This window comes from Charadrius vociferus, unplaced genomic scaffold (genome assembly GCF_000708025.1).
Source record: "Charadrius vociferus isolate BGI_N301 unplaced genomic scaffold, ASM70802v2 scaffold758, whole genome shotgun sequence".
Lineage (NCBI taxonomy): Eukaryota > Metazoa > Chordata > Aves > Charadriiformes > Charadriidae > Charadrius > Charadrius vociferus.
Genome location: NW_009649934.1, coordinates 2208960 through 2221250, shown reverse-complemented (window position 1 = coordinate 2221250; position 12291 = coordinate 2208960). Strand labels below are relative to the sequence as shown.

Here is a 12291-nt window from a genome sequence, read left to right as displayed (position 1 = left end):
GGAGCGGGAAGGGCCGTGTCACCCGTTATCCGTCTGGAAAGTTCTCCCCCGGACGGGGAAGGAGAGACTTCCCGCCGGGACAGAGTCCCCCAGCCAGCGGTGGGGTGGCACTGCCCGGGAAGGGCGAGGGGTCAGGGTCGCTGCTGGTGTTTCGGGTTAATACCGGTGCGGAGTCAGGAGCGGTGACATCGCCCAGGAGGGTCCCTGTGCCTGTACCGGGGGGGGACGGGAGCGTGGGACCTCTCTGACAGCGGGAGGGTGACAGCCGAGGTGCTCCAGGACAGCAGGCACAGGCGCTTGGGGCTGCCCTGGAGCCAGGGGAGAGGAAGCCACATCCCGTAGCCAAGAGCAGCCCGGTGCTGCTTGCGTTGCTGAATTACAACAGACATTACTTGAAGTAATGCAGAAAAAATACTAGTTATTATTTGCCTTCTTCATCCAGAGACCCTGTGACCCATCTTCATCCCTGTGACACAAAGCTCTATTCCTGTCATACCCAAGAGGAAACTGCAGCACAGAGAGATTAAAACCAAGGCTCAGAAAAGCCAGCAGCCTCAAGCTAGTGCCTGACACGATGTTCTGCATCTCAGAAGTGTTGGCCACAGCAGCGCTGATCAGAGACCAGTTTGGAAACGCTGGCTTAGGAGAGAAACGTGTTCTCCTTATTCCCAGACCCAGCAGAGCCCAGCACAGAGCAGTCCTGGCTGCTTGAGAAGCTCTGTTGGTGCAGGCAATGGAAGAATGCCAGCTCACAGCAGCTGAGGATCTGGTTCCTCTTCTGTTCTGTTCTATTTGTGCACGGACTATGCTGAGCCCTGCCAGTGATAGGTAGTAGCTGTCCCTGACCCTAGAGCGGCCATCAGAGACTTGGAGCGCGCCCAGCCTGCAGATCAAACTTCCAGCACCAGGGTGACAACTGGGAAAGGAAGGTAGTGGGAAAGATCATCCACCCTGAGCTCTACCGATGTAAGCCGTGGGCCCTGGGCCGTACTTGCACTCAGCCTCACTGTCTGGCCCTCTGCAGCCTGGACCAGAAGGGGCTTGGGAACAGAAATAACCCCATCCGGACCTGGAACTGGTTGTCTAAGCTATGGCAGAAACCTTTCATACCGGACTGCTTTTAGAGCTAGGGCTCTGGGCTTGGGAATCCTTCAGCATGGACAGGACCCTGACAGCATGAACAAGAGCCCCCGTTCCCACTTGACCAGATTTTCAGCTGGCTAATTTTAACCTAGCCTAACCTTACTCAGAGGAGCAATGCACAGCAGCACAGTGCTGTGTTACTCCATACAAAAGGGGTCTTACCGAAAGGCTTGGTATCAGCTTCAACATCTGAGTTCCTGTGGTTTTCCAAAACTGACACCACATTGAGATGAAGGCCTAACCCATTTTGTTTCTAAAATGCAGGAGCTCTTCGAGATCTAGAGTGATACTTTGCAAAGCCCTTGGGCCTGCTTCACTCCTTTCACTTTGGCTCTTTTTTCCACTTACTGTTTCCTTGGTGGTGGCTTTTTTAAAAAAATGTGAATTATCGTCATAGTTTCCCTGAATAGCACAAATTGATGATTCTCTCTGAGCAGCTGCTTGGTCTACCCAATACCTGCTCAACAATTCCTTCCCTTTCCCTGCTGGGCTGTAGCTGCTGCCGCTGTTGTGGCACTCGGATTTCAAATTTGCCACCTTTGTGCCTGAGTGTCCACTACACCTGATCTCCACTGTGGTCAGTAATGGCTGGGGAAAGGCAGGTGCCACATGGTTTAAACGAGTCATACATGGTTTGGTGGTCAGCGAAGGACATAGTCCCTTTCAGCTGCTATGAACTCATGTCTCAGCATGATGTTAGGTGGGACCAGACCAGAACTGCTATTTTCCTATTTCTGTAGAAACTTATGGGAGTTTGGCAGTTCCCACAGTCTCCCAGGCACCTCAAAATCCCCCAGCAACTCTTGCTTCACAAAGTTGTTCACAGAAAGCTCTGAGACAGATTCTGCACGTGTGGTGAGAGATTTACCTGCTCAGGGAGATGCAAGTCGAGGTGGCTACTCAGTCTGCTGGCTGACCACAGGGCGGCCTGGTGCTGTTTGCCTGGTGCGATTTCTCTGCTTCAGTTGTTAGTGACAGATGTTAATCACAGTGCTTAATGCAGTTCTGGACAGCAGTAAGGCGTCACAGTAATGGGAACTGCACAATAACCTTGCCTAGAATAGAACAGAGTAGAGATGAACAATGGCTCATTTCTCTTTGCAGGCACATCTTTTTCTATTCAGAGCTCATTAACCCCTGTGTCCCGGCTGCATTCCGGTCCAGAGATGTAATGTCTGCTAAGCTGCGGAGAAATTATCTCAGGACTGCTACAGTAGTTCTTGGGGTTGGCACCGCTCTGGTCCAGAGGTAGCTGCATTTTCATGGAGGAAATTGCTGAACTAATGTTATATACAGTGGGTTTATAAACAAAGTTGTGCAAGTGCTTCCCATAGGATCATCCCGTGATGTTTTGCAGCTTCTGATCATTTGCACAATAGAAGCATGAAGCAATTAAAGCCTTTCATGTTTTCAGCATGAATAGATCTATCAAATTTCACAACTTTAATCCAAAATTGGACTCATTTTAAAATTAATATTGATAATTACTAGTGCATGACTAAGCCTGAGTGGGTGCTTTCATGGGGGACTTAAGAAATACTCACTGTCTCTAATAGCAGATGGGGGACTGGTGCAACCCACTGCTTTAAGGAAGCTGCCTTTCCAGAGCGCCTGGGATGAAGGACAGCGGGGCGATGGATAGTGCAGTGACTTACCAGTCACCAGCGACTACCACAACAGGGAAATTCTACTTTGGATTCAATAACAAGCATCCTGAGATATGGATGCCTTGCAGCTGAGTGCCATTTTATTGGATGTGTTCCCACTGATAAACTTGAGGGGATCCATGTAACTTTCCAAAAATTAAAAGCAAGAGAGAGAAGCAGGAAAATGCTGTGGCTAGAGGCCACCCCTACCAAAGACAGGGGTTCTGAGGTTGTCCCCACGTAGATCTGCCAAGTGCCTGCAAGGAGGCAGAGCTGAAACAGCGAGGGGAGAGCATATGACTGCCTTCAAGTGAACCAGGCACGACTTTGGGGGCTCTCAGTACCCCTGAAAAATCTTTTTCTTATTTTGAGTGAGTATCCGTGAACTGCTGTCAAAAATTATACTAGTGAATTTGGTGGCTTTGGAAAAGGTTGTTGCGTGTCTCTAAGAGCTCTGCGCTGTTCATTTGTTCTCATTCTTTCCTAGGCAGAAACCACTGTGGTTCCTATGAAGAAAAACCATCAGTGATGACGCTACAGGACAGGTCTCACATCAGGGTCCTTGATACAAAGGGCAGCTCTCTGCTTCTGTAGCTGATGGGCGAGGACGACAGCTTGGTAAAAGGAGCTACCAAGAGCTGGCAGGATGAGTTACAGCTCACCCTCTGTGCATGACTTGTATCACAGCACCACCACCATGGCCAAGCCAGACCCAGGGACAACTCTGGATGTGACTGTACCAGAAACAGCTACCATAAGCCCTGAGACTACCAGTTTCAACAGCACCAAAATCCCCGATGTGGCCAGCAGTGGACCCAGCGTGAGCACAATGCTGCTGTCCTTTGGGATCATTACTGTGATTGGGTTGGCTGTAGCTATGGTAAGAGAGCCCTGCTAAATATTTCCCTGTCTGTTGAGGGTGGACGGTGGCAAAGGGGCTCTAGGACTGATTTGGGTTGAATCATTTATATACTTAAGGCTTACCCAGAACTGCTGGGAACTAATAGTTCCCGAGATCCCTTTCTTTTTAAGGCTTTTATCCAGTGCTCCAATATTTTTCCAGTCTCCCCGAGGTCTAGTCCAAACGGGATGCTCAGCAGGCCTAGAGGAAGCCATATCAATATTTATTTTTAATAGCAAGAGAAAGTTCAGTTAAAAGAACACAAAGCAGATTCTGTTCTGACTTGATAACTGGAGCAGCTGCATTGATTTAACCCTTGTCAACACGGGGCCCCACAAGAAAGTTCACCCAACTTAACTTATAAAGCAGACTTTTGAAACCACATTAATCTCCTCTGTGGACACACCTTTTTGAATTAAAGCAGCCTGAATCCATTTTAGCTAGACTCATTCTGGACTGCATGTCCACAGTTCTACTTGCTGGTTATCAGCAAAGTCCTGGAAGGTTTGCTGCGTAACTAACTTTGCATTAATGCTGCAGGCAGAAGCTTTCAGAAACTAGTTCTGGGCCTGACATGGCCTATGCAAGTGCTGCAGTTCTTCTTTTGATATGTAACCGGATCGTTTACCTGCCAACAGAGAACAGAAGGTAGCGGCAAGCTCCCATTCCTCATATGAGGAAGACATTCACTAACACAACCATCAGAGGAGCCTACAGAAAGGGACTACTGCAAAATTTCATTGCAGGCCCAAGGAGGACTTTTTCCTAAAGCCCCTAAGAGAACCTGGAAACATTGTCCTGGAAACAATCATAAATTCCCAAGAGCAACATCCAGCGTTCGTAGTTCTCAGCACAAGGCTCTGGAGGCCAAAAGCCTCGCTTTCTTCCCAGCGCAGCCGCTCTTACAGGCTGACACGAGGCAAGTCACTGAGCATGTCCTCTTTGCTTCTTCCCTTTATACTGGGGAGGGGGTAACAGCACTTCTACGCTGTAGGAAATCTACAGATGAAAACCACAAAGGGAAGGTTCTTCATCCACTCTTAAATTGCAACATATGTCCTGCAGCCACCAGAAATATGCTGAGCTACACCTAATAATAATACACCTAATACTCTTACTACTACTAACACACCTAATTAACAGGCTGCTCAGGCACTTAGCATCGGACATGATGTGCTACTGAGCTTATGCTGATGCATATGAAATTTCATTTTCAGTTGTACCTTCTCCCTTCCCTCTGCTTTGGTGCACAGTGACACCAGACTTGCTACGCCTCCTTTCTGTGCGCCCTGTGCCCAAAATTTCTGTTCTCAGCTGTTCCCCATCCTACTGGGACTATTGTAATGATGGTTTTCTTTCTCCTTCAGGTTCTATATATCAGGAAGAGGAAGAGGTAAGTAACATCTGTTGTTAGCTGAAGGGAACTCGGTGCTTCAAAATCCAGAGAGAGCTAGAAAGGACACAGGGAGATAGGGAGAGTGCAAGGGATGGCTGTCAGAACAAGCCTACGGAGAATCAGCTCTGTGTGAATGAGGCCGGAGTAGGGACACTGCACTCCTGGTATTGGCCCACTTTCTCACACCAGAGCTTCAAAGACTCCTCCGCAGCTTTGGAAAGGAAAACATGGTTGTGCAGGAGGAGGTTAGGGATCCTGCAAAATCTTTATGCTTCATCTATGAGATGCGCTAAAACAGAGGAAAAGGTTATGAGTGTATAAAGAAGCTGGGAACTCTTCAACGAGCGGTGTGGATCTCACGTGTCAGCCATTCCCAGATCCCTGTGTTTTCCAACAGCCTGAGCCAACGACCCTGGCCTTGGAAGGCTGAAGGCCTCTTTAGCTGCAGTCACAGCAGCTGGCAGCAGCATAGTGCAGAGATGCAGTTTTCTAGTCCAAGAGTTAGTGTCTTAATTTCCTTGTTAAGCTCCCGGCTGAAAACAGAGGAGAGCAGCATGCAGGGAGACACATCTTGATTCTTCTGTCTCTGACAGCAGAGACGCTAGTGAAGATCCATTAGATGTGGTACCTCCTCCCTGCCTGACTCCTTGTGGCAGGCCTGGCCTGGCCACAGACTTTCAATAAATGCTTCTGCCCACTGTAAAATTTCCAAGCCAGACCCCGCAGCCCAGATCTGGGTACTGCCACGGGAGCAGCTAATGCTTGGACTGCGAACGTAGCGCTGCTGGAGATAATGGTTGTGTTGGCAAACCCATATAGAGGCAAGGAGGGAATGTGTCATCCTAACACTTGCTAAAATAGATATTTGTGGTGACACTGCCAGTAACTGCTCGTGTGTTTCCCTCCCCCACCCCCCAAAACTCAGCTACAGCCTAAGGCAGGGCTCAGTGTTTTCAGAGGAGCATGCCCACCCACCTCTGAGCTGCCCGGTATTTAGGGAGACCCCGTGGGGTGATACTTTATAGCTCTGTCACTTGGAGCAATGATACAAGAGTAAGAACAGTCTGTCCCCAGGCAGCCGCCTCAATGAGATTCTGCCTCTTTCCTATTTTCTATTTATTGTTTATTATTTTCCATTTATTTTTACGTACTTCAACCCCAGAGTTAAAGTACAACTCTTAGGCCACTGGAGCTAAAAGTGGACTTCTGCTGGCTGACACAGTGTGACATGGCAGGACAGGCTGTTGAGGGCAGAGGGACAGGGGGAAACGTCACAAAATGCCTAGCCAGTATGTTCCACTGTCTCTTTTGTCCCACCACATAAAGCTTGATCTTTTAAGGTCTGCAGGAACTTAAATCCCTGTCTGACTCCTCTGTGCGTAACGCCTGCCAACATAGATTAGTGATAGCAATTAATCCCTATAACTGCACTCCGTTCCTGCCAGCTGTAAGTAGTAGGTTCTTATCCTCATCGCTACAGGACAGGACATGACCCGTATCCAGCACAAGCAACAAGAGCAGAATCCCTGCGCAGGAGGAGAAACAGCCTGCAGAAAGCCTCAGCAGCGGGGTGGGGAAGGCAGCCTGAGCATCTGTCCTTCCCAACCAACCCTTTCCCTTCCCTCCCCTCCCACGGGCAGGTTGGAGAAGCTACGGCACCAGCTCATGCCCATGTACAACTTTGATCCCACCGAGGAACAGGATGAACTGGAGCAGGAGCTGCTGGAACATGGGCGAGATGCAGCATCTTCCCAGGCATCGCAGAGCAAGGTAGGCAGCAGGGGCCACGGAGTCTGTTACTACAGTCACTGGTACCTGCACTGCTTTTGTTACAGAGTCAAAGAGTTTTTGTAGGGCTGTAGGGTAGGGAAACCATGTAAGACCTCAGGAGGACTTGCCCCATCTCTGCCAGCCCTGGAGATAGGGGGCTTGAGCATTTTGGAGTGCTTAGGATGGACTGAAGCGTCAGGCAACTAGGACGAAGAGCCTGGGGAGGCAAGGTGCTGGCTCTACTCAACTCGGAGAGAGAAAATGACAACTTCAGTAATTAAGGGTGAGTTTACTACAGTTTACCACTCAGGACACCACAAGGGAGTAGTAGGATGGATGCCATTTTCTGAGGGACAGGGCTTCAGTGCCCACAAAGCACCGAGGCTGCTTTGCCCTGGCCCTGAAAAGCAAATGATTTCCCCCCAGTTTTAAGGTATCTCTGCTTTGCCTAAGGATACAAGTGTGGAACAAGGCCTCGCTGGGGGAACGCCTGTAATCATAGCAGTTAACTGTGCTGCACGCCCTGAAGAACGCAGGCAGAAAGCCTGCACATTGTGGCATGGCACACCTGGTCTTGTCAGCACCTCCAGGCCAACCTCGCTGGGCACAGTGAGGCATGGCTCAGAAAGAGAAAAGGGAGGAGAGTTCTCTATTTGGTATTTGGGGAGAGGGAAGGAGGCTTTGCTTTCACCACTTCTCAGTGTTCAAAGGCATGCAGCATGCGAAGCAACAATAAGGACCTCAGAGAACACCGACTTACTACATTTGTGAGTTAGGAAAGAGCTTGTTAGCTTGGCCAGTTGTTTTTGGTTAATGGTCCAGATGAGTCTTTGACAAGAGGCTATCTCCTTCCCCAGTGTACCAAGAAGTAGGAGAAATAGGGAAGAAGGGCTTCTCACCATTGTTTGCAGCCAGCTTCACAGTGTTTTCTGTTTCCTTTGTCACCATCACTACACAAAAAGCCTTTCTGAAAGAGAGAGCCGTCAGGGATGGTTGGAACAGGTACGTCTCTTAGCCAGTGATGCAGCCTCCCCTTAGAGTAGACATCTCTCCTTTCTTGAATTCCTCTTCAGCTTCTGTAGTGCCCATGTCTTCCCTTGCTTTTCCAGTTCCAGGAGCAGTTCTCCCAAACAGTTCTCAGTTTCCACACACTTTACACCTTCAGGTAATCTGTAGACACATACAACTGTAATTATAAAATATTTACCCTGAGACATGCTTCCCAACCTGCTGAAAAGCACAAAGGACACGTGTGTTGGAATATGAAAGGTAGTCAACGTATTCCTTACACTGGTTTGGGAAAGCAAGAAATACAGTTGTAGAAAAGCAAAGGGGGACTTCCCTTCAGGTAGTAAAGGGGGGAAATGACAAGGCCAGCATTAAACTTAGCACAGTAAAAGCAGATCCTTCCTATATAGGGAGTGGCCAGCAGGATACCTCCAGAGCTCGCTAATGCACAGGTACCTCTGCTTAGAAAGTACACAAGTTTAAAGGCTTAACATAATAAGAGAGGTAGAGTCTAAAACAACAGCCAAAGTTCTATGGCATGTTTCCAGGCCTTCTTGATGTTTCACATCTTTTCCTGCTGCCTTGTATATATAAATAGACCCAGTAATCCAATAATGTAGGGATTTTAAACTGGCATGGATGTGCTGACTTGCTCTCTGGCCTGTTGTATTTTTCTGTCACAGCCTTGTTAATGCCGTGTTAGTCAGCCAGGCTCCCCGTAGTAAGGGGCAGAATCTAGTTACAATACCGTGCAGTCTGTGCCCAAGCGGACGTACCTGACCAAAGGCAGACTGTGCTGGGTCTCATCTTTCACTGCTTCAATGCAGATTCTGCTGACAAGTCAAGGAGCCCTCCAGAGACCCAGCCGTCTTGTGTTCACAGACGTTGCCAATGCCGTCAATGCATGAACAGTACCTGCCCCTGCTCTGGGATCATGCTGAGACTGGGGAGGATGAAGCCAACAGACCAGTGACTTCCCGCAAGCACGGCCGATCCACTGAGCCCAGCTGGTCACTCCGTTGGTTTGTGTTACAAATAGGCACAAGCACTGGGAACTGTCGTCACTTTGGGAAGCAAACCCTTTGTGATGGCAGTGGTGATTTTTTGGTGCATGTGTTACCACTGAAAGTTCCTGAGCTCCAGTTTCTGGGCTGGTGCTGACTGATACCATCTACTAAGCTGCGTGCTTAGGAACAGTGCCTGCTTTATTGTAGATTAACTTGTCAGAGCACATGTGCGCGCTCTCTGGGTCAGGGAAGGAGTAGAGGCGCATGTTTCAGAGAGGTTCCCCATTGGCTTTGTGCCACTAGCCCCCAAGGAAAGCGATGAATGAGCCTCTCTGTACAGTGACCGCAGCTTCGGCAGATCCTGGAGGGCTGACTGGTGGCAAAGCCCCTTTAAGCCATGAGAGCTGACTCCCCAGGCTGAGTGGTAATCTGGGGCACACCAGGGAAAACACATACCATGGGCTTATGCCTCTCGTGGCATGTGGGCTGCTGATAAATGTGCGCCCAGGGTGATGGTGAAGCATTGGGAATTCACTGGCTTTAAAAAGTGAAATGGTGAACATTTGGCTGATTACATCTTAACTGAGGAAGTGGCTGAATATCCCAAATAAGGGCTGCCGTGTAGACAGAGGGGAATTCACACAGCTAGAGGCAGGGGGTGTCAGTGTCTGGCTACGTGACCCCCTGCTGCTGAGCTTGGGCCACAGAGAAGAGTCGAGTAGAACTGGGGTTCCAATACCATGTACACCCCCCCCCCCCCGATTTGGCTCAGGGAAGTTTCTACAGTGCAGAGTGTTGTCCAGAAGTAAGATTAAGCCTTGAAGTATTTTCTTTTAAATAAGGAAAAACAAGTATTGGCTGAACATTACGACAGCCCCATGTCTGCCCCCAGAGGTGACTGAACAGCTGGTTCGTACTTCCTTACCTGCCAGGACCTGCAGTCAGAGCCTTCTCTTCTTTCTGCTGAAGGAAACACGGAGCTTTGTGTTAGCCTCCGCTCATGTTACCTGCTAATGCAGAAGGTGGGACTAGACAGGTAAGCCAGGAGTTTCCCTGCAACCCTGAAGCATCTCTCTGCCTGTGCATCCTTCAGAGCTGCAGGAGGGAGAGAGCGCAAAGGGGTCTCTGGCCACCTTGGCACGCTGCAGTACGGTACGGGAGCTGAGAGCCACCAGCCCTGTCTGCTGCAGGCCAGCACAGCAGCCAGGGGCCAGCAGCAGAGCCTGCATGCAAGCATCGGTGCCCAGCATGCACTGATCACCTCCTGATTTTTTTTTTGCAGTACGTAAATTTGTCAGATTTATTCTATCCACAGCACCAGTCAAAGGGGAATCAGGGCAAGCCAAAATTTGAATGCAGATCTAAAGGTAGGCTTTATGCAAGGAGATGTTTCACGGAGTGGCAATTCAGGTATCACGTGCTTTGTTGCAAGTTTGGACCTGCCAGTTAGTTTTTATTCTCCCAAATCCTCTTTGGTTTTTTTTTCTTCCCCTCTGTGATTACTTTTTTTTTCCCCCATGTTCATTAAATGCAGACTCTTTCCTGGGCATGTGCCACTGACCCCTGCAGTGCACAGTTCCCTACCAGCCCTCCCTCCTTCCCTGACACAGCTTTCCTCATGGCAGTTTTGCAGGGCTAAATTGCTTTAATTTTTTGGTATCCCTCTTTCTTTTAAAACCAGGGAGTTCTGGAAGTGTATTGGGGCTGGGAGTGTCATCACCTGTGGAAAACAGCCCATACTCCATACCCATGAGATCTGGCAGGAGGCACTCCCAGGCTGCTGGTTGCTGCTAGTGTTTGCACTCCAGGGATACTGTTAGAAGGAAGGTGCGTGGGTACAAATACTCAGTGTAATCTGGCTTAGGTCCTTAGAATTTGGAACACTATGTGTGCGTCTTCCCAGAGGTTATGCCTGCGTGACTAGCTGAGAAGCAAATACATCATACACACGCACACGTGCACACTTACCATCTCCTCCAAGTGCTCACTGAGGGCAGCCAGCCACAGGGACATCGGATTCCTCTTCAGCAGCTGGCACGTTGCTGCCTGTCACACTCCCGCGCCCTGCAGCAGGACAGGGATGCAAGCGGCAGCAGGGGTGCGTGGCTGTCCTAAATCACGCTTCCCCTAGAACTCTTAGGATTGGAACTTCATTTGTTGTTTTAAACTCTGTAAAAGGCAAGCGTAAGCCGAGCTGTTTCCTCAAACCAACGGCCTACTTTGTGCTCTTTACCCAACTCCATGTGCTGCACAGGCAGCTGCCAAGCAGTGCATCCGCCCGCTCAGGTGCAAAAACATGTACCTTATAGCTCAGCATTAACGGGGAATATCTTGTATAACAAACACCTACAGAGGAATTCTTTTTCACCATTCTTCCTGTAACGGTAGGCTCTGTCCTGTGATGACTGCCCTTAGATTAAAGTACAGATAATAAGACTAGAAGAATATTACGGGTATTTGCTGAGCTTGTACCGGAGTGTTCTTTTAGTTCAATAGCGCCTCCTCTCACAGTTCTTGGAAGTATATGTACAATTTAGCAGAAGCATTATGATGTAATTTAATTCCAGTGTTTCTGTGTTTTAAGCATTGAAATATAATTAAAGTATTTACATGAAATCTAGTGTGATTGTCTTCCCCCCCCCCCATCATTTCCATTTTCCACAGAAAACTGCTAGAGTGTATCCTCAGTACCTGTTGGTAATTGTACGCGGTGAATTCCCCTGCTTTTTCCAAGACTGAAGTAAGTGCAAAAAACTTGAAAGGATGAGCTCTGTGGGGGTCAAGGTTTAGTGCTTCACCGCACGGAAACTCAGACCTCTTCAGGAAGGCTTGGTGCTCGGTGGAGAAGTTGGGAAGGCAGGAGCTTCCAGCCTCACAGGTCCTGGGCATCCAGAGTGCAGAAAGACAAATTCCAGCTTGTCTGTTTGCCATAGTATCCGTTAACCAGCCGAATTCCTGGACAAACTAGAGGTTCATCAGCTCACCTGCAGCTCTGTCCATGATAGCCTGCTCACACTGGGGTGAACATTGTGGGCAGCAGCATCGGTAGCTCCACGGTGATATTGTTGGTGTATTTAAGATTTGCTCTCTGGCCTCATCTTCTGTCCCACAGACCCAAAACTTGGGACTAGTTAGCAAAGCTGTCAGATTAACTGAAGAGACTACACACAGGAATGGAATTTATTGTATGAAAAGCTAAATAGTTGTATGGCACACAGAGAACAATGTGGGGCATAAACAGACTCAGCTGTGGAGACTTCTGGATGTACACACAAAGAGGAATTGGCTTGTGTACCAATCAAGCCGGTTATGAGGTACTACACGATATACAAGAGGATGGAATTAGGTACCGACATTTGGGTTTAAGGGTCTGTCTGTTTTACTCCACGTGTGATTCCTCCTCCTCATTATTCCTTGTTT

At 48.8% G+C, this 12291-nt stretch overlaps 1 protein-coding gene across 1 annotated transcript; it reads left to right on the top strand.

Annotated features, from left to right (window-relative positions):
- The first annotated feature begins 3435 nt into the window (after nt 1-3435).
- On the top strand, nt 3436-8772 carry LOC104291946 (chromosome unknown open reading frame, human C3orf18). The gene is made up of 4 exons (XM_009891255.1): nt 3436-3669; nt 5058-5083; nt 6727-6856; nt 8692-8772. Exons 1-4 carry the CDS (start codon nt 3436-3438, stop codon nt 8770-8772), a joined length of 471 nt encoding a protein of 156 aa, XP_009889557.1.
- The last annotated feature ends 3519 nt before the right edge of the window (nt 8773-12291 follow it).